The sequence below is a fragment of the Triturus cristatus genome, chromosome 2_1, assembly GCF_964204655.1.
Source record: "Triturus cristatus chromosome 2_1, aTriCri1.1, whole genome shotgun sequence".
NCBI classification, from domain to species: Eukaryota; Metazoa; Chordata; class Amphibia; order Caudata; family Salamandridae; genus Triturus; species Triturus cristatus.
Genome location: NC_140581.1, coordinates 848,425,430 through 848,452,457, shown reverse-complemented (window position 1 = coordinate 848,452,457; position 27,028 = coordinate 848,425,430). Strand labels below are relative to the sequence as shown.

The following is a 27,028-nucleotide window of genomic DNA, read 5'->3' as shown; positions in this document are numbered from 1 at the left end:
CCCCGCCCAGTGTCTTCACATTCCTGCCCCATTATCGCCCAGAGAGAAGTGACGATGTCCCGAGCACCCACCCGCGGCCTTTAATTAGTGGCCCCCTATGAGGCGGGGGAGTGCTGCTGTTGCAGGCCGCGCATTCTTGGCCCATTACCTCACGGGCTACGGGCCCAGCCAGTGGCCGCCAGCACAGAATGTTCATTGTCTGCTCCCCGAGGGGCTCCGGCCAGCAGAAAGGCACAAAGGAGCCGGGGCTGTCCCGCTTGCACCCCACCCCTGTCCTCGGTAAGCGACTCATGGGAACTCGAGCACTTCATGTATAGAATGTCCCCTCACCGAGTTCGCCCTGCATGGCAGACTCATGCGTGACGCGCCACTCCCCCATAAAAAAAATTAACAGAAGCCTAGCCATTTACAGTTGTTGGTTGAGACGGGAATGGCCCTTTCAGGGTAGGCCCTGAGTGCCCGACTGCTTGTAAATCTGGTAGCCTGACATATCTGGCTGTGACGTATGCCAAACTAGCTTGTGTGCAGCGGCCTAGACCTGGCCTCGACTGTGTGATGCCCACGATCTGTGGCGTGACCAAGTGATACGCACCAAGCATGTCTTTATAGCAGACATAGGTCTTCGTCCCTGCCCCGAGTGTAGAACTTAAAACAGCGGTGGCAGTGCACTCTTTTATGAATTCTTAGTAGAACAAGAACCTTTTGTGTCAATAAGGGTGTGTTCTGCTGATGCACCCTCCTGTGTAGAGTTGAGTTGTTATCTGCCCCCACAACAAACTTTTTTTTTTTAACTTTAATAAGCGCGGCGCTGTCTTCATGGACAACGCGCTATGCAATGCAATAGGTGTTGCTTTTGGTATTGTAAATAACAATGCCTTTTACTTTTTCTTAAAGGCATTGCCATTTACAATGTCAATAGCTCAAAATAATGTCATTGCGAGACCTATTGCATTGTAAATGCTTGTTATTAATATTAGTACCAATATTTGATAGTGTTATGTTCTTCTTGTCGAAGCGATAATAAGCCCTGAAGCTAGAGAATGATTCTGCCTTGCACTGCCGTAATTTCCGAATGTATTTTAACAAAGAGCTGAGACGTAAGCCCTGAAAATCTACAACTTCTGTAGATTTCTTTTGCTACACTAGGCACCAACGCTAAGTGGCTAAGTTAACTTTTTTTTTAACCCCATAACAGATTTCCAACAGAGTCTGTAAACTTATTTTTCACTCCACAGAGAAATAGGTTTCCCACCCAAGCAGAAACAACTTCTTAATATGCCATCTGAATTTAAATAAGGAAGTTCTATCTGGTGTGAGGAAATGCGGTGTATTACATGGTGTGGTTGTGCAACCTCACTGTGTAATAATACACTTAATGGTGAGGACCAGTAGGTTTCATATGCCAAACCCTCAGCTCAATCCGGGGTAGCTGTGGCACTGAGCAGCAAGGTTTACACAGAGAAGCTAAAGTAAAGTATTTACACAGCAACAAAACAATTGAAGAAGAAATCAACACAAGACTCAAGAATTCCAACACCAATTTATAAAAATAGACTTATTTTTATAATAATCTAGACTAGAATGAAAAAGATCCTCTGAAGATCTAGATTTTACAGGAATTAACAAATAAAAGCAATTTCACTCAACCGCGAACAAGCCATGGCAAATTCAACAAATTTGACACAGAAAAATCGAGCCAGCACTGTTCTCTCTTCATTTTCTGTAGGATCTTTGGAATAAGTGGAAACATGGAAAACATGTAAGTGAACATCCCCACCCATGAGAATTGGCTGAGGAAATCTACTTGCGAAGAACTTGCATTTTTTTGTTGAGGTATGTAACAAAGAGATCTAGGATAGGATACCCTAAAGACTAAAAAACCTTCTTTAGGTGCTCTGGCTGAGTTCCCACTAGTGACTTTGCTTGTTTGTTCTCTTGAGGGAATCGGACCACTCGTTTTGTACTCCTGGGACATGCTCCACTTTCAATGACATGTCGTTGACTATCAGCCATTCCCTCCCAGTTTGAGAAGATAGCACATGGTGGTAGTGGTGTCGGTCCTGACGAGAAGCGACGAGCTTTGTAACCTTGGAAGAAAGGCTTGAAGGCCGAGAAAGGTTACCTTCAATTCCAGGAGATTCAGGTGACATGATGTCTTCTGACTGGACCACTTCAAGTGGACCTCTAAATCCTGCAGGTGGGTTCCCCCTCCTTCCATGCAGGCATTTGTTGTCAGCACCACCTGGGACTCCCCAGGCAGGAAAGAGAGACACTGTGAGATATTTGTTTTGGCCATCCACCAGGACATTGCTTTCTTCATCCCTGAGGTTATCAAAATCATGTCCTCAAAAGAACACCAATATTTTGTCCACAGCGCATCTAGCTGGTGGCAATTGAAAATTAACGGGATGCAGGATAAATTTGTATTTCCTTAGAGAAACGCACCTTTTTGAAGATAGGGATAGTGTGATTGCCTGCAAACGGGAAATCCTTTTTTTCTGTGGGAAATGCCTTTGACAGCTTCATATCCAGGATTGCTCCCACAAATACTTGCGACCTGGAGGGAACAGGAGATGATTTTTCCCTGTTGATCTTGAGGCCTACGGATTGGGATAGTTGTATGCAGGCTTCTGTGGACGTCTTTGCCAACAGGAAGGAGGGTCCTTTGATTAACAAAGTGTTCAGGTAGGGGAATACCTGGTGACCTGGAAAGTCGGAGAAAAGCTGACACTGGCGCCATGAACTTGGTAAATACACTGGGGACTGATTTCAAGTCGAAGGGGAGCACCTTGAATTGACAATGGCACCTTGCAACTCGATCCTAAGAAACCTTCAGCGTTTCAGGTATAGTGGAACGTGAAAATATGCGTTCTGTTGATCCAGGGAGGAGAGGTAGTCTCCTGTGTCGTCAGCTGTAAAATCTTTTAAAGAGATAGCATTCTAAAAGGTTGTTTTTTGATGAACTTGTTCAATAGTCTGAGATCCATTATAAGCCTCCATTTTCCTGATTTATTGTTGATCAGAAAGAAGTGAAAATAGAAATCTAGGTTGCACTGATGCAATCGGATTTCTTTTTTTGAGAACTGGAAGATGGCGATGTGATGTCTTGTGTGGAGGAAAATTTGGATGCTTTGAACAAATTCCGGGATGTGACTGTGCTGGAATACGTCTAACACCCATTTGTCAGAAGGGATGAGCTTCCATTGATTGAAGAAAAATGTGTGATCTAATTGAAGTGGGACTGCAGAAACAGGGAACCGTGGTACCTCATTGTCTCCTTTTGGCATCCCAAGACCTTCCTCCTGCTGATGGGCGTCAATGCCCCGGCTGTCTAGATTATGTAGACATTGTGGTTGGCCTGTAGATCTGGGCTGAGTACTGCGAGTGAAAACCCTGTTGGGATTAGGGCTGAAACCTCTGCTGGAATTGCAGTCAGGAGATATATTGGCTTTTACCCCTGCCCCCGAATGGGCTGAAACCACCTCTGGTGTAAGTTGGCCAGCGAATTATCAGTGTCCAGAGAGAAAGGGCCTCTTTGCACAGGGTCCAAAACCCCACTCGCTCTGCTTGTTGCAATGCCACATGGTTGTGGCGTTTGTGAACACCTGAACCAGCCTTCTCTAAATGGAAGGAAGGAAGGAAGGAAGAAAGGCGTTTAATGCCAGGAGAATCGCTCTTAACTTCAATAGGTTTATGTGGAGCTGAGTCTCTGCCAGAGACCAGAGTCCTCTGATCTTCACTTCTCCCAGATTGCTCCTCCACCTCCCAACCCAGAAGTGATGCATCTGTTACTACTATGAGCTCTGGGTGGGAAAGGGAGAGGGGTCTGCCACTGACCCAGTGGCAGTTCATCAGTCGCCACTGCAGGTTTTTGTAGTTCCCTCTGAATCTGGACCAGGTCGGAGAGATTCCCCAGATGATGCGTCCACTGGGACTTCAGGTCCCACTGCAAAGTCAGCATATGCCAACGGGCATGTGTCACCAGCAGGATGCATACGTTTATGAGGCCCAGCAGCCGCAGAGCCAGTCTGACCGCAAGCCACAATAGAGGCTGAAACATCTGAATCATAGTCAAAATATCCTGGACTCTCTGTTCTAGAGGATTGGCCCGAAACTGCACTGTGTCCAGAATGGCTCTCGCGAAAAAGGAGCAACTGAGAAGGAGTAAGGTGTGGCTTCGGGACATTGATAGTGAACTCCAAGGAATGCAGGAGATCTGCATAGTCTGGAGGTGGGAAATAACTGCCCGGGGTGAGCCCACCGTCAACAGCCAGTCATCGAGGTAGGGGAAGACTGGAATCCCAAGCTCTGCAGATGTGCTACAACCATCACCATCACCTTGCCAAACATAAAAGGGGCGCTGGTATGGTTAAAGGGAGCACAGTGAACTGAAAGTGCTTTTGGCCCACCGTGAAATCCAGTTAATGCGTATGGGCAGGCAGGATGAGAATATGAGAATAGGCATCCTGCAAGTTAAACTCTACCATCAAGTCTCCAGGGTCTAGGGTAAACAAGACCAAAGCCAACATGAGCATCTTGAATTTCTCCTTCTTCAGGAAGAAGTTGAGAGTTCGCAGGTTTAAAATAGGGCGGAGGCCTCCGCCTTTCTTGGGCACAAGAAAGTAGCGGAAAAAACAACCATGACCTAATTCTGATGACAGCACCCTCTCAATGGCCCCTTTGGCCAAAAGAGCATATACTTCCTGAAGGAGCAGGGAGAAGTGGCCCTGTGTCAGTCATTCTGAGGATGGTTGTATGGGTAGTGGGAGCAAACGGAAGGGCGTAACCCTGATGAACAATTTGGAGCATCATTTATCTGATGATATGGACTGTGAGCGGAGAACGTTGTGCTGGATCCTGTCATCACTTAATGTATGGTGGTGGTTCAAGGGTGCACTAAAGGGGTTTGGAGACTGCAGCGGCCCGGGGGAGGGGCTGATGGCAGACTGGGTTGACCTCTGTCCTTGGGGTTCCTCCTGGCCTGTGTTAGCTGCATCCACGGCCACTAAAGGACTGGGAAGCCTTTTGGCATTGGTGGTTTATCGGAAATGGATATGTCTGGTAACCCCTGTCATAGCCACAGAAGGAGTGAAATGCAGAATGGGGCTGGTGTGGGGGCATGGAGAGACCCAATGACCAGGCCATAACCCTGCTGTCCTTAAAGCACTCAAGCACCAAATCTGCATTATCGCTGAAGAAGCGGGTGTCATCAAAGGGTATGTCCATAAGGGATGACTGGACATCCCCCCAAAAAACAGCAGATCTCAGTCTGACATGCTGTCTGAGTGCCTCTGATGATGCAATTGTTCTTCTTAGTGAGTTGGTTGCATCCAATGAACAGTGTATGGTGCACTTAGTTGCGTCCCTGCCATCGGCAATAGCCTGGGTCAAAATGGCTTGGGCCTCTTCCAAGACCATTGGAAGCACATGCACAACCAAATCCCAAAACTGTGTGGGTGTATTGACTAAAGAGGCACTCGGTGTTTACCAACCGCAGAACAAGGATGGTGGTAGAGAACATCCTCTTGCCAAAGGTATCCAGCCTCTTGGATTCCCTATTCGGTGGTGTGGTAGGGAGCCCGCCAGGGTTGACCCAAGAGGTGGAGGCCTGAGGTGCTGGGTGAGGAAAGCTGGGTTCCAAGGAGGGAGTGGTGGCAGCGGGCAGTTGTCCTGTGCACAGGAGCTCCTGTGCAGGGCTTGGCCCATGCCCTGCATAGGATATTGTGAGGGCTTTGTTAAAAGGGAGAAGAGGTTCTGTGAAGGCGACTCTTGGCTGAAGCACTTCTGGCAAGACATTTGTCTTGACTGCTCCAGAGGGTAGCATAGAGTTCAGGACCTCAGCTGCCCCTCTCACCACCATGACAAAATAAGCCTTTTCCTCCATAGCCACACTAGGAGAAGAGACCAAGCCAGTGTCTGGGGAGGTATCCAAATCACTGACATCCGTCGGTTAACTGTGGGCGCTTTGAAGGGGTTATGGTAGTCAAAAGGATCCTCAGTTCCTCCACAATTACACTCCCCACAAGACCAATTGAAAAAAGTGGACCTGGCTCTGACTCGGAAGGTCGTGTCCCGGCCTGAGTCAATGTTGGATGACGCCACACCAGCTCTTTATCAGAGTTGGGTATGACGATGTGGTTGGCACCACCACAGGGCATCAGTGGCGCTGGGAACGATGTCACTGGAACGGGCTCCAGGGAAGATTGCGGTCTTGTAATCTGAGCTAATCCAGATACCGAACCAGATGGAAGAGGTGTGGCACGTGGAAGAGGTGTGGCGCCGCGGCCAGGGCGACTGACTCTGGAATCTGGGGATCACAGTTCGATCCCCGGCGCCAGATTAGCCCAGCACCATGTGACTCTGGGCAATAGCTTGCTTAATCTTCCCGACGGCCCCCAGCGCCTGATTGTTCGCGCTTTACAGATGTGGATTATTATTATTATTATTATTAGATCCAAGAGGCCTGATTAGCGATGAGGGCAGAGTTGCTGGCTGGAATCCAATGCGGGAACCGTGGGGCTGAAGGCACTCCAGAGGGATGAAACAATCCAAATATGTAGTGCATGGCCTCAAATAACTCCTTTAGTTTGGTGGGGGTCACTCTGAAAACGGGAAACTCTGGGAGATGTGGCGCAGACCCACGCTCCGTGGCTGATGCATGGGAGCAGGGCCTAGATTTATGGTGTCATTACTTCGCCTCGTCTGAAGTCTTGGAATGGCACGGTAAAGTCCAAGGGCGCTTCGATTTTCTAGAATGTTTGTGGGACCTATCTGACGACTTAGGGCGCAGGGAACGGCTCACAAACTGGCCCATGGCCATATGTGCTACTGGGACCTAGAGCATCGTAAAGTCAACCGGACCGCTCTCGGAATGCCTTGGGCTTCATGGTGCGACATTTTCCCAGGCCTTGGAGTCCTGGCCTGGCTCATAGCATCAGAGGCAAAGCGGGGGAGGGTCCTCACAGGTAAACACTTAAAAGAGTGAGAAGCATTTGATTAGGTTAGAACCCTCTGCCTCCCAAAACTGTCTTAACCCCTTCGATGCGCATGACGGAACTGCTCCGTCATGGCCCCGCCCGCGCACGAACCCTTCAGCACAGCGCGGTAATCCGCGCCCCGCTGAAGGGGTTAATTAATATCACTAGATAGGTTTACCCTTGCTTTCTAAATCCTGTTGTAGTCCACGAGATTGTTGCGTGGCCCAACGTTTATCACATCAAAGTGTAAGATCTTCACTCAGGTAAATCAATATGATCAATACATCTTATAGGATATTTTGTTGGGTCGTCACCCACAGGTACCACCCGTGGCCTGCTTTATCATCGGACCCACGCCCAACCCATCCAGTGTGGGTGGGCGAGCTCGATGCATTTGTAAGCGGAGCGCTTAATCTATTATTTAGGGATTAAATATGTTAAAATTGCCAATTGGATCCTATTATCTTTTTAATCTGTTGTTGCGGCCATATTCATTTGGGGTCGACAAGTTTCAGCTGTTTAAATGCCCCATGGGTCATTCAGCTGTCCTCAAAACCAATGCATGTGATAATCCCTATATATTATGGTTGATATTTGCAGCTGTTATTACAAACATTCAAGCATTAATGTGGTAGAAAACATGCACGCAACTTATACAGACCAATTGTTCGGACTCTTTCCTTTGTTATGGTCTGGAATAGCCTACATTTCAGTTAGGCTTCATAAGGAGAATAGGTGGGACCGTCCTTGTAGTTACACACTCATCACAGGACTGCGTCCGCATCCTCACCTAGTTTCAGGGTTACATTCAGAGTTACGGGAAGACAACTAGGTGAGCTAATATTGTTTGCCCTAAGTGGGAAGGGTATGCCCAGACGTGGGTCCCATGCTCACTATGCCTCTGGATTCAAGCTAGGCTGGCTGATGAGGGATGATACATTAAACCAGTCCCAGGATGCTTGTTTCGGGTGCAGGTGGGACCTGGCCTGGCACTTTGGGCTGTTCTGTTCCCATGGGGACTAGGACCAAGACTGATTTGCACATGGCTGTGTCCAAACTGGGGTGGCGAGGGGAGCAAAAAAACGTAAGATTCAACTCAGATCTGTGACTGGGCGTGAATGTTTGATTTATCCGGCATTCCATCCATCATTTGTTCTTTTTGCTTTTGTTGCCCACTAGATGAGAAGCAGCATTAAAACCACCACTGTACAACCACAACACACTCTCCTATCCCTCTCGCACTCCTATAATTAGATCAGGCAACACAGGCATGTGTTCAGCTCCTGTTGCGTTGACACTTACTGGCATGAAAAGCAATAAGTTCTTATCTAGATCTCGAAACGGTGAGGAGACATTAATGAAAGAGACAATGGGATGATGTGATGGGGAGAAAAGGGTCACACACGATACACACTCGCCTTCTCTTAGAGCTCATTGAAAATCTAGAACAACCAATGTAGCTCCAACGCAATAGTAACTGCAAAAGTAAAATTAGACAGCACTGCAAAGGGTGTAGAAAGTAATAGCTTTATTCCATGGAGGATCCAGGTTTTTCTTACACATGCAAAAAAACAACTGGCAGATGTATAATTATTATAAGTGTACAGGCATAATCTCTGCGTGGGGTACGTTTATTTTTTGTCTATGTTGTCTGATGGCTATCATTGCATTGAAACATGCATACAGAAGGCATGTTTCAATGCCATTTCAGGCCACAAAAAGAACCAGCTACAATGGATGCATTGACATAATCTTACTGCAAGAGTCATGAACACCGAGGCCACACTTCAAATTAGCCCCTATTTCAATATGTTCTAGAACCAAGAAACCTATGGTGAACACGCGCTCCAGATGTGCTTACTACATAATGAACCAAATCACATTTACAAATACAAGTACAGAATTCATGCACTTGATCAGAAATGTCATGATGATGCATCAACATAGAAGTGAGCTACCACACTTTAGTGTAGAAAGGAATTTCAATGTTAGCACTCATTAGGTAAACATCCACTAGCAAAGCCAATAGGGCTCAACTTTTTGACTTATTTTGACCTACTTACCAATGCTTGCTTTTTGTTGATGAGTAGAATTTAAAAAAGAAAGAAAAGGGCGAGATGAAGCAAATATGCAACAGCATGTACAGGTCATGAAACGGTTGACAAACAAAGCTGTGGTCAATACACGACTTTCTTCAACTTAACAACACTGGAAACACATGCCCACCAGCCTAACTGGACAACAAAAAAGCAGTCACCAAACCCTGCCGCCAATCCAGTTATATTAAGAAGAGGATTACAACCGTCATCGAAAACGACGTCCAAGGATGTGGAGGAGAATCTAAATGCTGTCTTGTTTTCCCCATTCACTATTTCAGGAAAATATCAAAATAGAGAGACCTGCCGGCCCATTCCAGGAAGCATAACCATGCTGTCCAGGAGTTGTGAAATGCAGTTTTCTGCACACACAATGGCCTATGTTTAGGTTTCCACTGAAAATGGCAACAATTAGTAGTATTAGCATAAAACGAAAACAAATCACAAAAAACATTTAAAAAGTAAGCCCAGTGAGAATTGTGTACACGAGTTAAAACTAATTTAAGGATTCAGGAAAAACCTAATAAACATATTCTGCGGGTTCTATAGAATCTTTCGCAAGTCATCACAACACTAAAAAGTCAAAGCATTTTAGCTACAGGAAAAGTCATTTTTAACAGTATTTTCTACATAAAAATAACGCGAAGCCAGTCGCATTTTATTTATTTTGCAAGAGATGCAAATGATTATGAAATTGCACTTCACACCAAATACCATTATGAAGCCAAGAAGAGAGTATTAGAGACAAGTCTGAAAACAGACTGATTGCTACAGGAGCAGCATTTGAAATGATGCAATGCACAGAAGTGTGGAGCCTATGATTGCACCTTCATCTCATGATATGCCAGGCGTAGGAGCTCCCATGCAGGCTGGAGCTCTTTTAATTACATTCCACTCTAATAAGATTTCTGCTATTTATTCAGCGAGTCATGCTATATAAAGTGTCTTTTTTATTACTTGAACAGGCGAGTTCACAACACCACACTGTGAGAACAGTTCAAGATCAACAAAGAATGTCACCTTTTACATTTAATGACGGGCTCGTCAGACCTTCACTACACTGACACAAAATGATTTAATAAAACAAGGTTTAGCATTCTAATGGCTTCATTTTATGTTCATTGCAGGAGCAATTTTCAGCACTAAGAATTCTAAAAGTTCGAAACAATAAAAAATGATTGCTGTGTACTCGAGGAATAGACCGGAATTAAATTTTTTTCTTTTGCCAGACAGCGAGGACTAAAATATTCCCAACATGAATCTAACACAAAAAATATTTTATGTTTGTGGATTTTTCAAAAAACATGTCTAAGAAGGGGGCTTTCTGTGATTTGTAAAGTTGAACATTAATTACTACTTCAAAAACCACCTTTATCATACTTAGTTTGTAATTAAATCTCACTGCGCTATCTGCAAAACTGCTATACCACGCTCAGTTATTTGCAAGAATACCTACCAATAATGTAATCACTCATCTCCAAGTCTTCGACCTCACAGTTCTCATCCGATGAGGGTAGGTCAACCTCACTGAGACAGCCGTTGCTTTGTCGAAGTGCTAGTATGGTAGTCGCCTAGGCAAATCAATCCAGAAGGGAGAAACCTACTGGTATATTGGACACTACAGCTTTAACACAAGTCTTATTCACTGAGGGTATGTCATAGCAGCATGCAAAAGAGACCTATCTGAGAAGCTTACAACACATTAAGTGTATCAAATAAATAGTCGCCATTCTTTTACAGGTTAAAAGCATTAGGAAGGCAACTAACTTCGAATCGTAGAAATGTCCACAAGAAGAGCGGCTGCAGAAGATACTCCACAAGCATACAGGACAAAAGTTGACAGCAGTAACACTGGCAGCAATTCAGCAAAAGATCACAAAAAGTGTTCCTGGTGATCCATTGATAAGTCACACACACCTGTAGTTGACAGCATAGACTAGGCAAGTGTAGTACCGAAGCAAAACGGCGATACTACTAAATACTTGCATGAACCCATGAACTGAAGATAACCAAGAACAGGAGTTAACCATCATAAACAAAAATAAGGGAAGAATCAGACTCTTGATGGTCCATGCTACAGATTCATCAATCAAGAAGGTGTTATTTCGAAATGAGAAGAAGACAAGAAAAAGTTTACATATTTGCATTAAAGGCCATCAATAGCTAAAATCGCCAATCTAATCCACAAACGCATTCCGACAATGAGGACTGTGCTACTGGATAACTAAAGATCCACTAAACGTACAATTTAGTGAAGAGGAAATTGTGATAAACGACGTGGAGGTAACATACAGTAACAATACACCATAGAACAAATGAACTGCTGAAAAACAGGATAGAATGTAGTAATATTTTGGAAATGGAGATTAATTAGGATCTGATGGGACGTGTACGCTAAATGAAGAAACGGCAGATAAGGGCATGTCTAAGTGGATTCTCAATATTGTTAACCTGCCCAAAAGAGAAAAAATCACAGAAAGAGTAGGAATACATTAATCTCCCAAAACTAGAAAAAATATATTTCAAAGACAACCAACTAAAAAGATGCTCATTGTCAAACTACAATGCCAACATGTAGTTGATCTGCCCCTTAAGGTGCAAGAGAAGAAGAAAAGTGGGAATAAACAAGAACTCAACTGGAGCAACACAGTAGCAAACTGACACAGGATCAAGGCAGCTCAACTCCTATTACACCACGTTAGACAACCCACAAGATGTATTCAGGATCCATGACAAGTATCACCAGATAATCCTCATAAATGCTGGAGATGGCCATAAGGCTGAGTGCCAGCAAAGTATTGGTCCTTAAAATACCATTATCATACAAGAAAAATACCAAGACACCAAAGAGTAACATTTTACTGTAGAAAGATGGCAAATAAACTAGCCAACATGATCTACGAAAGCGTACTGTGGAAATATCCCCCTTAAACAGAGGGAGTCACTGGACGGGCAACTATGTTGAAGGACATCAAACGGCTAAGGAAATAGATCCTTATAGAATTAAAGCTAATACATTTGGAGGGCTCGGATTAGGATTCCGTGGTGCTCTGTTGAGAAACACAGGCTATTCACCACTTGAAACTCAAATTGACACTGGTGACCTAGCAATACACAGGTATGAAATGAGCCACGTGAGGACCACATTTTCTACTTATAATGGAACCTGCACACCAGAAGTGGATCTGATGAACATTAACAACAAGAGGACCAATTCAGTTCTAGCTAGAGGACAGACCTGAGGGACATGGAGCCATGTCAACCTGGACTGGAAAATACTATGCTCACTGTGCCAGGTTGCAATTATATAAAGGATAGTAACTTGCCCGCGAGTAATAATGCAGGGGAAAATAATGAAGACAAGATGCTAATCTGTAGAAAACATGGTTGTAAAACAAAACATATAAAATTAAGAAAATAGCCAGATGGTGAATAGATGAAAAAGAAAATAATAGGGCCAAAACGTGGACACAAGGTTTCAGTGAGCCATCATTGAAGTGCTGCGGGGGGTGGGGGGGTGGGGGGGGCAGTAGTAGTCCTGAACTGCAAACATAAACAAAGTTGTTGTTTCAGCTGAAAATATAAAGTAGAGCTAGAAATACTATAAATGTTTTGATGAAGATAAAGGAAATCTACAAGTTAGCATCCTCCAAAGGAATGCAATCCTGTAGGAATCTGGATCCCATGGCCTGCTCCTGCCGGAGTGTACCAAGATCCTTCTCTATCCAGACTTTGTCAATTTGAAGCTAATAAGAAATAACTCTGGAAGCACAAACGTAAGTACCTGTTGTTCTTCACCTTTAGACTCTGCATCATTGCTGAGGGGAATTCTTGATATTTTTATTAATCAGGATGATTTCTGGGAATGGCTTGAGTAGTAGCAGCTAGCTACTGACCTCCCCCCCTCCCACCCCCCGCACCCGAGGCCTCAAGCATAGCAACGACAAAACTATACAGGCCAAGGGCAGATGGAAGAGGAGACCAGACACTGCTCCATATATATCCTGAGTGAGTACAATAGGCAACAAACGTATACGAAAGAAAGCAGTCACAGCCCAACCTCCAGAACAAGTGCAGTATGTTGAGATAACACAATGAATATCTGCTACCCTCTGATGATGGAACATTGTGAATAAGTGCAGAGTTTCAACGTAGAGAATCAAATTGCTTAGAGATGGAGGTCAATATCCAGCTGAATACCATTGAAAGGGATGTACAGGATTTTTCAGATTTCCTGATATTGAGTTCCCACCATTTGGTTACATATTCATGGTGCGCGACCACTGAATTCAGTTAATTTTCAGTGCTTGGGAGCCAGATCACTAGGTTGCGCTGCCTGGGGTTCTGGTGTCTGACTATTTCTTAGTTCTCTGTGAGAAGGTCCAGACTGTTCGGAAGCTTCTTGTGTCGATTGATGGGCATCTCTAGATGGGATGAGAACCATAGTTGTCTGGCTCATTGGGAGCCACCAGGATGAAGGATATTTTGCAACACTTTTCTCACCATGTATGGTAGAAGTGGAGTAGGAGGAAAAGAATATGCTAAGGTCCCAGGCCAGTTCATCCACAGATCACAGCCTTTGGACTGGGGGTGTGGAAACATGGAGGCAATGTTTGGACATTTTGAATTTTTTCACATAGCGAAGGTCTATGTCTGGGGCTCTCACTGTTGAAAGTAAAGGAGCAGGACTTATCGGTGGAGTTCCCACTCATGGCCTTTTTGCTGCGTCCTGCTAAGCAGGTCTGCCAAGTTGTTGTCCACCTGCTGGAGATACTCTGTCAGAAGGTACACTTAGTGGTTGATCGCTCAACCCCAAATTTACTGCACTAGTGCTGACAACTGAGGACAGTGTCTGCCGCCTTGCAGCATTTGTAAGTAACACATTGGGGTCATGCTGTCTGGCTGCACCAGGACCACCTTCAATGTCTGGGAGAAAAGCTTTAAGTGCTAAGTGTATGTCTAAATGTTTAAGATGGTTGATGGAGGTTCCGTTGATGGGGTGGCAACTGTCATGTCACTGAGATGTGCCCCACAACCATAGAGTGATTGATACACCCGTGGTGATGGTCATGTGTGGAACTGGATCTGTGAAGGACCTGCTATGCATAAGGTTGTTGATGTTCCATCACTGCAGAGACTGATGGGTGCTTGACCTTATCAACACTAGATCTTCCCAGTGACCCTCCACTGCGGATCATTGTACCGAAAGGCACTCTTGGAGTGGATGTATATGAGCCTTGCATGAGGGACTATGGCTATGCATGAAGCCATCATTCCTAGGAGGTACATTCCTGTTCCAACTGTGAGAGGATGCAGTGATTAAAAACGAGTGCCGCTGCTGGAATGCTGCCACCCTTTGTTGGCTTGTGTAGGCTTTACCTGAGACAGCATTTAGGACTGACACTTGGGAGGGTTGGACTCGACGTAACTTGAGGTGAGACTTGGTAGTGTTGAACGTAAACCCAAATCTGAAGAGCAGGGTGTGGGCTAGGCAGTCTTGTCTGCTTGCACTCTTTATCAGATAGTTGTCTAATTAGGGGAAGAAGTGTGTACCCCGCTTCTGAGGTGGGCAGCTAACACTACTAGGCATTGGATGAAGACCCCTCGGCGGTGGTGACTCCAAAAGGCAAAACCTTGATCTGGTAGTGCTGACCACTTACCATGAAGTGTCCACTGCACCGATGAGCCGAGTGGATGGGGATGTGAAATTAGGCATCCGTCAGGTCTAGTGTGGCTAGGAAGTTGCCTTGCTTCAGCAGGGGGATAAAATCCTGTAGGGTGACCATGTGGAAATGTTCCAAGAGTATGTGTCTGTTGAGAGGCCTGAGATAGAGGATTTGCCTGAAGGAACGGTCCTTTTGGGGATGAGGCGTAGACTCCTTTGCCCCAGTGTAAGAGGCAGGTGGCACTGGCCCTATGGCCAGTTTGAGAAAGAGCACTCTCTTCTCACAGTAGGGCCAGGTGTTTTGGGCTGAGAGTGTGTGTGAGGAATGGGATGTTTGATGGGTTAAAATGAGCTTGAGGCAGTAACCCTGCTCGATGATGCATAAAACCCACTGGTCTATGGGGATCTGCTTACAATGGGAAAGAAATCCTTGAAGTATCCCCCCACCCCAAAGAAAGTAGTGTGCTATGGGGATGCAGGGCAAGTCAGTGGTTGGAGGCAGAAGCTCCTCTGGAGGGAGTACCTCTGTCTTTACCGTTACAGTGGTTACCTTTGAAGGTGCCCCACGCATAACCTCTTTCTATCTGTTGGTGGTAAGACTGTTGCTGGCATTGTTACGACTGCGTCGATTCTAGGGAAGTAGTCTTGGATCTACCCCTTATCTGCTGCTTCCAAAAGGAACTCCTATCTGAAGGGAAGTGAAGGACACCCTTGTCCTTAGCCACGTCTGTATCCTTTATGTTTTCAATATTGCATCAATATTGCATCATCCTGAGGACCGAACATGTATTTACCGTCAAAGGGCAGTTTGATAAGATGTTGCTGGACTTCCGGCTTGAAGTCAGAAACATGCAGCAAAGCGTGGCAGTGGAGAATAATAGAGTTAGTCACACCTCTGGCAGCTGTATCAGCTGAGTCTTGGAGGTCCACATCATAGTCTTCCCAAACACCATCTGTGGGGTGCGGATAGTCTGGCACACCAAATTCCTCTGCTTGGGATTAGGGACTAGGGCTACTTTTAGCTGAGCATGAATTTGGTGATGCCCTGGGGAAAGTTGCAGGAGGTGAGGGAGGAGTGAGTGGAGATGGTGGAGGTTTTGTAGGAGGAGTAGGAATAAGATTAATAGCCTTGTCCTTAGGCCTTTTGAGAGATGCTGGTTGCAGACCAATGTCCAGTGCTGGAGCATCCTCGAAGGCAATACTGCACTTTCTGGCAGTCTTTTCCATAGCAGAGATCTTCTTGCCTGTGCGTGGGTATATGATGATGGGCCAATGCCTTTCATCCAGCTCCTGTTGAAGCTTTTCGAAGATGGGCAGCTGCTCAGAGTTGGTTGCCAACAGCCTCTGAGCTAACAGTGCTTTTGAATTCGATGGAAGTGTCGACTTCGAAACATCAGCGCTGACGTGTAGTCTCAGACTCAAGGGCTGATGGAGTTGAGGATCTTATCTGGATCCCGCCTCAGCTCTGACCACAGCCCAAAGATGGTACCGCACCTGGAGGCAGTGGTGGTGCACCTAGAGTAGGCATCAGGCTTGTAGACAGGGCTTGATGCCAGACTCCCGGAGTGGCGATGTTTGTCCTTGAAATTCAGCTGCTTATGTGTCTTATAAGTCTGTAAGAATGTTTGTGTGTCAACCGTACTCACACATCTTGGCATGGTCTTGATGCGAGGTCCAGGGTCGACAGAGGTAGGCAGGTCATCCTTGAGCGCCTCTTCCTTCTCTTGGACTTATACCTCTTCAGGCTATGAGAAATCGGATGTGAAGATCTTGGACCTGGGTTCATGTCCTGGGACATTGAGTGACTGACTGCATTCCTCCTCTTCAGTGTCGAGCAAGTCTGCTTCGCCGAAGATGTCTGGTACCACCAAAGATGATCGGTACATTGTATTGTGGGCCCACAGCTTCTCTTTCTTGCTGCCAAAGTATCTTTTCACTCCTGAAGGCTGAGCAAGAACCACAGTGGTTCTTGGCATGCTCTGGAGAGAGGCACAAGTTACAGACAGAGTGGAAGCCGTCACTTAAGGGGAACTCTTGAAGGGCGTCCGTTCCATTACACTCTGCGCGTCTTAATTCTCCTGCGTCCATAAGGAGAATGAAGATACCGAGGGCCAGGAGGCCCAGTCCTTCGACGACGATGTCAAAGTGCAAGTCTTATCAGTGATGGGTAGGAAAGCAATGGGCTATGAGGCAGCGACAGTCAGCTTTAATACATGTTAGTACTCAATGGCAAAGAAAAACAATCTAACAATCAAGTCACTGCTCATGTGCGTTCAGTGCCAGAGGAGGAGTCACCACGATCTTGTTACTCAAAAAACTTCTATGAAGAAAAACAAGTCGCAACAGTTAAGAGTCCAACAATAAATGGCAGCAGTATGCAGAGAATGTGTATCTTCAGCCAAATACACATACATTTGTGTGGGTATGCATGTGTATATAGTGTATTCATAGGCCTGTGCCAGCCTACCGCTTGCAATTAACTTTTTTCAGACAGTCCTTGAAATATGTAGGTATTAACCCTTTCTGGAAATGGCAATATCTCCCCTGTTGAGTATCCTGCCTTCAGACCAATATACAGTCTCCAAATCTGAAGACAAACTATAGTTTTCATTAATCAACTGAACCATCACATTTAGACCCACAGTCTACTCAATGTCAGACACTACACTTTTGAATTGTTGTGAGAAGATCCTAGATCTCTTAGAAGATCCTAGATCTCTTAGAAGATCGACTGGCAGTCCTGCTCCTGTTGGTCTCTCAGAAGTCTACAACACCATCAACCATGAGGAGCTGCTGAAATATTTTTTCTGGTCAAAACTGCAATCTCATGGATGATGACCCTCAACATTCTAGTCCCTCTGATTCTATTATTAACATTAACCTAATTATGCCATCACCTGAAAGAGATGGCATCTACCTACAAATTTCTGTTGATGACTCTGAAAGCTGGGCACAAAGTTGGAGAGGCATTAAGGTGACTCTGCATATTGCTACCTTCCAGCCACCCATGCATAAATCAAATACAGCCAATTTAATGAAATGGATGCACAACTAAAATCCTTGTAATGTATCTTCCTTACTATCTCAAATCCTATTCTTCTGGCACACAACTGGTGGGAAGAGGAAGGTGTTTGGAACGTTTTCTGGAAGTATTACCCTTGCGCCAGGCTTTTTAGGTGTGTATGTGGCTGTTTTAATCCTGCCATGACCTCAAATACCTCATTGACTATGTTCACCTTGCTCAGCATCCTTTTTTAATATTGTCTAACAATGACTGCCCTTGTTTTTGGACACTCTTGGTCGTAGTATGTTAGTGTTGTGCGCCCTAGCTGTAACACAGTATATTCCTTGCTTCATGACCTCAAAATAAATATGTAAAACATGGGACAAAATATCTAATTTGCTGCTTGGCTTAACAGCACTGTCATTTTACGATGGTTAAAGGGAAAAGATCCATCCCATGGATCAGGCTCATTTCCAAAGTCTGAGGTTTCCTCATCGGTGCAGAAACCTAAGCCCTGCCATGAAACACCAATAAGCTGTGCATCAGGCAAACCCAGTCCCTCACCATGGCACAGGTAGCTTTTGTCTTTCAGGGTTTTCAGTTGGAAAGTTGGATTATTGTAGCCCTGAAGGAGGCACACATTACACGTAGAGCGTGAATTTACCCATTGGCATAGACGATAACACTGACAGAACTTGGAAGATGTTCTCTTCATAATTGTCCCTGAAAACCAAGAAACTGTGCATAAAATGATTTGAAAACCTGTGCACCTGTCGGTTCTCAACATCTGCTTTTTAACTTCGACAACCAGAAACCCACTGATGTTTTTCTAAGTTGTAGCATGTTTTATAGAATATGTTATGGAGCAGAAATGTTTTCGAGACAGTATCATAATGAGCCAATTAGACTCTGCATTCCCATGAATGCTCCACCATGAGGAAAAGAATAATACCTCTCCAACCAGGGGTAAGTACTTATTAGCTGTCACTATCATCTACTTTTTGCAGTCTGGCAAGCATGGGTCAAACCACTGTCAGCCTTAAGATTACACCTTCAGCATCTTCAGAAGATGAAGTTTCAGTTTAGCACATTAAATTACTAAGCCTTTAATGTGATTTGAAGCTGAAAGAAGGTTGTTAATGCATCCATTCAAGTCACTTGTTTAATCAATTGACACAACTCGACGAGACACAAATCTGTGGCCATCACGTTATCTGCAGGCGTTTCATGTAGTTATATTAATCTAATGAATTATAAATTGCAAATTAAAAAAAAGAAAGATGTATATGGTGCTAATGGGGTGATAGATACTCGATCAAAATCTACTAGAAAGACTATCTATAACATTATCATGCTCCAAGAATCATTGCTGTCTACAAACCAGGTCACTGAAACCTACTTTTGAATCCGTGGATTGCTCCATGTGATATGAGATTAAGGTCACAAAAATGCATTGACTATCAGAACAATATTTCTATTGAGTGCTCCCTGACATTGGGCAAACCTTCATGGTAACTTTAACTTAACCATGAGGATAAAAGGACTATTCTAGCATAGAGCCTGTAAAAATATTTTTGAAAAACTAAAAAAAAATAATAATAATAAAAACTCGCACCTGCATGAAGCAATGTCATCTACTTGGAAGTCAAAGGAGGGAGGGGTTGTCTCAACTCTTTAAAGCAGTGTTTGTGAGAAATGTGATGTTTAAGATTTCCATGCATGTATGAGTTTATTGCAACAGAATAGTTGTAACACTTAAACTGAAAGCTTGGAATTGCATCATTCCCAATTTAATGCTGTACTTCTTGTCACAATCAACCATAACGAAAGTACATTCTTTACCAAGAGCAAATTCCCCCGCCACCAAGAACATAAATAGGCTTGGATAAATAAGTACTTACAGTAGATGGTGAGGCTCGGTTTGTGTGAGAAACAGGGTGACCTGAATTTTCCATGGAATTGCCTATGAGATATGTCCCTCCAGAGCTGCTTATGATCTGTCCTCCAGCGACACCCATTTGGATGCCTCCACTTCCCACCATATTGTGAGATGAAACCACTGTAGTCACCTGTGCGGACCCTCCTTGGGCTTCAAAGTAATTTCCTGCTGTGTTTTGGCTATACATCTGGGCTTCTGTGTAAGGATATGTTGTGGTTCGGCTATGAAAAAAAGGAACACAGAAATGGTTTAAATTAGTGTTTTCATTAGTTTACTGGGTGCTTGCATATGTAGCAGGAGATCCTCAGCTAGGCAGGATTAAACACTAACCAGTATAGACCTGAACACACTGCGTTAGGTATAAAACACCAAGGGCCCAACAAGTAAGAGCAGTTCACGTTGTGTGTGATATTTCTGCCGCATTTTGTTGTCACTTTACACTAAAATAACAAAATGACCTCAAATAAAGTGAACTTGGCACTAAGGAAGCATCCGATGTTCATCTTCAGTTCACCTTTTAGTCAAGTTTATTATTTTGTGTGGTTTAAGATACCACGAAAGAGAAAGGCCTGCATAACAATCGAAACACACGGTCATACACTTCATACATAAATTGGCTGCTAATTAAGAAGCTGAAAATAATTAACTCAAGTTTTAAATTACTTTGATAAAAACAAGTTAAAAACTAACATTGAATTACAGTTCATGGGAGGAATAGGCAAATGTCTGAAAGTGTGCATTTAGAAGAAAACTGAAATAAAAATTATGTATATGCTATTGGCATTTACTATACTTCTGTTTTGTAAAGACACACATTTTGGTGATTTTTTAAATAAAAATAGTTAGGCATGTGTAGTTGGAAAGCGTGCAGCCGAACATTGTACAATACAATGCAAAAATAGAAATAAGTGCTTTTCATATTTGGTTATGACTTAGCCTCTTTAATAAAAAGATGTCAGCTTTGCACACTACTTATGTGTCAGAAATTCCCAAGTCTTTTTATGACATTGCACACAAGGAACTATTTGCATTTGGAGGAGAAGGCAAATTACCAACTACTTAGTCTATTCACTAAATAAGACAGATAGATAGAATACCCACAAATTGACATATGACAAACTGGGCCGCTATATACCGCTCCACGACGCCTTCAATACGCCGCCACAATTTATACTCAAAACAAAGGATAATCCTCAATTATTGAAAAAAAAAACAACAGACAGGATTGAGAAAGGAACTAAATTATGACATCCCTTCAACTGTCTAGCAAAATACCTGCCATTAAACTAGAAGCAAGCCTTAATATGTAAGCGACTGATACCTAGCAGCTCATTTTACGGGGCTCTTCTTAGGCACCAAGCAAAGCAGATCTTGTGCAAAAAGACGAATGTAAGAGACCCAAAAGCCAGACGGTGAAAAAGTTACATGCTGGTGAAAAGGAATAGCTGAAAGAATTCATTTGACACCGTCTTGACATTCGTTTATCCAGAACAATTACTCCTTAAAAGTCTTCTCAGCATGGCCTACAAAGCTCAAAAAGAATCGACTGCCAAAAGCCTAATGGAGGCAAAACATACCAAATAAAACATGAGTTCACCCTGTTTTTCAGAACAGAATCATAGATTAACAGCATTTACAACTGACCCTCACAAAGCATACATTCATACCTATACAAAATGCGTCCTTATAACCAATCTTTTAAACACATTTGGGGTGATTTCCTTATTGCCAGGGCTACTTTGAGTTCCCAGTCCGGCTCGTCTCCCACTGCCTTCTGGAAGGCAACCCCATGTCCACTATCACACCATTTTTCATATTGAAGAGTTTCGCTGTCTCCTATCAAGGGTATTTATCATCTGTGTGAGGCGTGTCGTTTTTCTCACTTTTCAGCAACTCTCCAACGGAAAGAAAAAAGGTCTTTTATTTTCGAAGGATTTGCTTAATTACTGTGCTGCTATATAAAATATACTTGCCAATGTTTAATTTCCAAACGCCAATCTTAATTGTGCCTCTAATTAATCACTATTTTGATGGGGGTGCATCATACAGAGCTACAAGGTATAGCTTGCAGCAGTGAAAGAGTTAATCGTTATATTTATTTCCTACCTAACATTCTCAGTGCAGGGAGGCGCACACACACACTCAGTGCAGGGAGGCGCACACACGTTCCTGCCTTGTCGTCTCTATTATTAGGTTCTATGTAAATGCCAAGACACAGATCGGGTTCTTTCTATAAATTAGTGCTCGCACTAGCCCGTCCTGCCTCGGTGTGTGTCTGAGCTTTACATGACCCCACGCTTTCTTCCATTTCCCGTTTAATTATGGTGAGTTTTCTAGTCCAATTTACACAGCTCCCCCATGGATCCCTTGTTAGTGGTAAACAGACTGCTGCTCAAATGGCCTTTAGCCAGCATCAGTGGACTATGGCGCCTTCTCTGATGATGCAATGATGTGGTTTATCAGTGGACTATGGCGCTTTCGCTGTTGATGATGCAATGATGTGGTTTATCAGGATAGTTATCCTGATGTAATAACAATGGAAAAGGTCTAGGGAAGTGAATGTGTGTTACTTCGCTAAATCTTGACACCAGTCTTCATCGGTAATGCTTGAAGCACCACAGTGGTATGGGTTTGAGGTGGTATTGTGGTCAATGAGCTATAGAAGTGTCCGACAGTATTTCAGTGGGAAAATAGTTCCTCAAAAAGCATCATCACCTTATTCTATGTGGCACAAATGATGGGTCATAAATTTAAATACTCAGGTGTCGTTTGTCGAGGCAATCGCACGTTTAAATAATACCAGAAGGGTGCAGAGCAGCCTGCAGAACATAGAGCTTATTCTACGGAGACGTGCACAAACAGCAATTTCTTATTTTCTGCCCCTACACAAAAGTGATTCTCAAACCTAAGCTGTTGGCGGTTTCCATTTTTTTTTTTTGGAAAACCTTTATTAACCGCAGTTGCATCATTTTACAATGTACGTTCGCTAACCAAAGTGTCAGGTCAGCGAAACAAAACACACATGTCCAGATGGTGAGACACAGCCATTCAGCCGGCAACCCGGAGGTCCGGCGGCGATATACAGGTGGACATTTGTATAGGAATCAGGTGCGTACATTGGGTAAAAGTGGGTCTATGGTGCTTTTCTGTGTTTTGTCGTGGTACATCTAAAGCGCATTACCTGCAATAAAAGATGGCGCTGTGTTCCAGCCCACATTGCGGCGCCTTCGGTTGTCACCCAGGCCCGTAGGGGGAGTCGCATAAGGCACCGAGTGTACCCTCAAATGCCAAGGTTTCCAGGCAGCGGAGCACTGGTGCCCTGTTCATGGTGCAGGCTGGAGCGCGGCAAGGAGGTTACAGTATAGCTCACAAAGACATATATGTCAGCGTTGACATCCAACGAGCCCAGTGTGCAGCTTCGCAGTTCAGCTCTATATGCGCGGTGCGTGGCGCGCCATCGCCCCCCTAGCGGCGTGCTCCCCAAGCCGCCGAGTGCCTGAGTGTGTCTGGTATGCAACGTTGCGCGCCCCGAGCGGGAGCGTTCCGCGTTTTCCGGGCGTGACTGCCACCCGCTCGTAGCGCGCGCCACCGCCGCCTCATCAGTATTATTCAGGGCACGTTAGGTAGGGCAGCCCCTCGGGGGCACCGGATAGCACTCCCAGCAATTGTTTTCTGTGGTTGGATAGGGATGCAGTCAGGGAGCATAACCAACAACCAAACTGCTCCCTGTGTGTATGGTGCGATGGGAGGGATCAGGATTAGGGTCATAAACTCAGGTGGGGTCCAGGGTAAGGGGGGGAGGGGGGAGGGAGGAGATCATTCTGCGTTAGAGTAGGAGAGGACAGCAGCTGCCAAGGGGGCACAGCCAGGCCACATGAGAGGCGCACTAAGAAGCAGGTCGGAGGGGGGGGGAGGGGGGGAGCGAGGAGGCTGTCAGAAAGGCCGAGAGCCCTCAGCGCCTGCGTCCGCGGTCTGTTTCCCGTATAGATAAGGCGTTCCTCTGTGCCTAGGAGGGAGCTTCGGAGTAGGGTGGAGTGATCATATCATATCTTCCCGTTTGAGCCCGTATCCGAACAGAGGGGGCCGGGAGCCGACTCTGTCCCGGTCTCAGGGACGTCGCCACCCAGCTAGTAAGGCAGAGGTGTCCTCCAAAGACTCAGGTCATCCCTTGGTCCCGGCAGGCCCCCTGAAAGGCTGTGAGGAGGTCGTCCCAAAGCCGGGCGATGGGGAACTTCCGGAGCCCTGCAGTTTCCTCACGGAGTAATACCGCACTCTCCGCCTGCGCCCAGTTAACGAAGGAGGCCTTCCAATGTTTGATGTGCGGGGGGATCGCTGCCTTCCAATGTTTGGTGAGCAAGCGTTTGGCCGTTATGAGGCCTATGTCCCAAAAGCGCGCCTGTGCTTTGTTTGCTTTTGTGCGCTTATATAAGCCTAATATGCATGCATCCCACGTGCGTGGTAGTCGTCCATCAGCACCGCACTCAAGTAGTGTCAGTGCGCTGTTCCAGTATGCCTGTATACCAGGACAGTGCCATAGCATATGTAAGAGGTCTGCTCCCGGTAGCGAGCACCGCTGGCAAAGTGCGTCAGCCCGCGAGAAATATCTGTTAATCTTTTCAGGTGTGAGATATGCGCGCTGCAGGATGTAGTATTGTATAATTTTAAAGCGGGGGTTGCGCGGAATGTTTGTCGGGCTGGCCAGTATTATCGCCCATTCCTTGTCTGTCCAGTCTCTGCCCCTGTCCGCCGCCCAGCGCTCCCTCAGTGCCAAGGTGGATGGTTGCGAGTGTGCCTGCAGCGCCTGTGCTAGCCAATGTATGACGTGCGCGCCATTGCCCATAACGTGCAGATATTGGATAAGGGTATGTGTCGGAGGTTCTACCGCCATGTCGCCCCAGGAAGTCGTGAGCGTGTGCATGAGGGAGGCATGTAGGAGGAACTGCGCCGCCGGGAGAGTCGTATCTTCAGCCAGAGCGGCGAACGTAAGCAGGTCGCCATCTACATACAGATCGCTTAGCGTGTCCACTCCCGCCTGTTCCCATCCAGCCAAGTGGGCCTCCGTGAGCGGTCCCATCGGGCCGGGCATGCCCAAGAGTGGCAAACCCGGGGCGTATGGTATTGTTGCGCGCGTGAGGCGAAGGCACCGCAGGAAACATCTGCGCGCCACCGCCAAGTAGACCTGGGAGGGGCAGGGCGTGCGGGTTATCGGGTGGAACAGTGTGTTAATTTGTGTTTGCGTCCAGGCAGCCGCATGCGAGGTAGTGTCCTCAAGCTGCTTGCCGCATAGCCATCCCGCCACCCATTGCATCTGCGCCGCGAGGTAGTACAGCTCCATATTAGGGACTGCCAAGCCCCCGGAATCCGTGGGCATGTATAGTTTAGCCAGCGCCACTCGCGGTCTCCCCTTGTTCCAGATGAGGTTGCGCAGCAACACCTCCAGGTCGCGGAACAGCTTGGCGAGAACATACAGAGGCAGATTTGCAAAATAATACAATAAGCGGGGCAGCACTATCATTTTGGTCAGTGCCACCCGGCTAGGCACATTAAGGGGTAGGGTGTTCCAGAAGCCAACCTGTGCTCGAACAGATGCGATCGCTCTAAGAAGGTTCCCGTCCAAAACGTCTGCTGGGGTTCTGTAGATTCTGATCCCCAAGTAGCGGAAGGTGGTGGGATGCCACTGCAACCTGTCTCCTCCCAGCCGGACGTCGCATTCAGGCGTCGTTGGGCCAAAGGGGTAGGCTCCCGACTTGGCCCAATTAACCCTCAGGCCTGACATCTCCTCAAAGGTGCGGAAGACGTCGGTGAGGGAGGCGGGGATGGCAGTTATGTCCCTGACGTACAGCAGCAGGTCGTCCGCATATAGGGATACCGCATGCAGGCCATCCGCCAATGGAATTCCCCATTCCAGTCCGTGCGCCCTGAGAGTCGCAGCCAGGGGTTCCATGGCCAGCGAAAACAGCAACGGCGACAGCGGCCAGCCCTGGCGGGTGCCTCTGCGGACCCGGATGGCATCAGAGAGGAGGCGACCCGTACGGACTCGGACAGTCGGTCTGCCATAAAGTAGGTCAAAGCTGTTGGCGGTTTCCATGCTCAAGATTCACTAGTTAATAGGGTACATGAATTACTAATTAACACAACTAAACATTCCATTTGAAATGCAAAAAGAAATCTTTAAACGTTGTTTCCTTTAACTTCTGAGGCACTCCATGAAATAGACAATCTGCTTCTTACAATGCACCTTTGCTGTCACATCACCTTTACAAACCTACGCAGGGCTGCCCCTTTAATCCGTGGCCATGACGCTGGGTAGGGTTTAAGTTGAAACAAAGGGATTTCTTTGAAAACTGTTGTGTGAACGTGAATCGGACATGGCACCAGTGGCACCACAAAGGTGCCAGGGGCCCTATGCATGCCAACTCACACGGTGCCACCTTGTGACACACGATATCGGCTACCATCACACGTCTTCCCGTGAGGAGCTGATATCACACGGTGGCAGGGAAAACGAGCTGAAAACCTCCGTAAATAGTGTTTTTCCAGCTCGCTTTCCGAGGCTTTGAACTGCTGACGTCCATCAAGGGGTGTGTAAACACCCCAGGACACTGGCACCAGCCTCAGCAAGCTTTTTTTTGTTTGGGGGCGGGGGCTGAGGGGCGGGTTGGGGTTTAAAAGAGCCTCGTAGGTACTTCTCGGCACGAGGCCCTTCCCACTCCTCACACAATGAGATTGTTCTTCAAGTTGGAAGGTATACTAATGCAAAGGCGATAAATGTGGCCCAATATACCCCCCTGCCTCTGTGCCATGTATAGGGTGGCAGTTACCAATACTGGGCTAGGTGCAGTGGCAACCGAGTCTAAAGAGTCCATGGCACCCCTTGTACCAATGTCTTTCATTACCTAAAGCCACCAACTGGGCAATGAAATAAGGGGGGGCACAGGGAGTATACCACACAACAGGCCACATCACCGCGAAACCTCATCACCGTCGCCCAACAACATCACAGCCTAATGGACACATCACATAATATTGCCATCTTCAAGTCACGTTAAAAAAATATGCCATTCCACCCTAAACTACAAACACACACAATACAGAACAAAGCAGAACACCACATCACCACAGCACAATTTAACTCCTACAACACATCCCAGTACCTAATTCCGTGCCACCCCTCGTCAAACACGTGACTACATAACGCATATTACATTCAATGCCACACTATTTCCCATGACTTTATCCAGTAGCACAAAAATCATAATGTACCATACCAAGCCTCGCCATATCAACACCAACACTCAAAACCACAATCACATCCTTCTAAATCCAAACAATCCCACACAATTTAAT

At 45.8% G+C, this 27,028-nt stretch overlaps 1 protein-coding gene across 4 annotated transcripts in view; it reads right to left on the bottom strand.

The window, feature by feature from the left end:
- The window catches only part of RFX3 (regulatory factor X3), a 690,714-nt gene that overhangs the window by 236,928 nt on the left and 426,758 nt on the right, over positions 1-27,028 (bottom strand). For all 4 annotated transcript variants that reach the window (XM_085632944.1, XM_085632947.1, XM_085632945.1 and 1 more), the window contains one exon: positions 19,644-19,902. In XM_085632944.1, the coding sequence (XP_085489070.1) occupies positions 19,644-19,902 (259 nt within the window). The remainder of the gene's footprint in view (positions 1-19,643; positions 19,903-27,028) is intronic.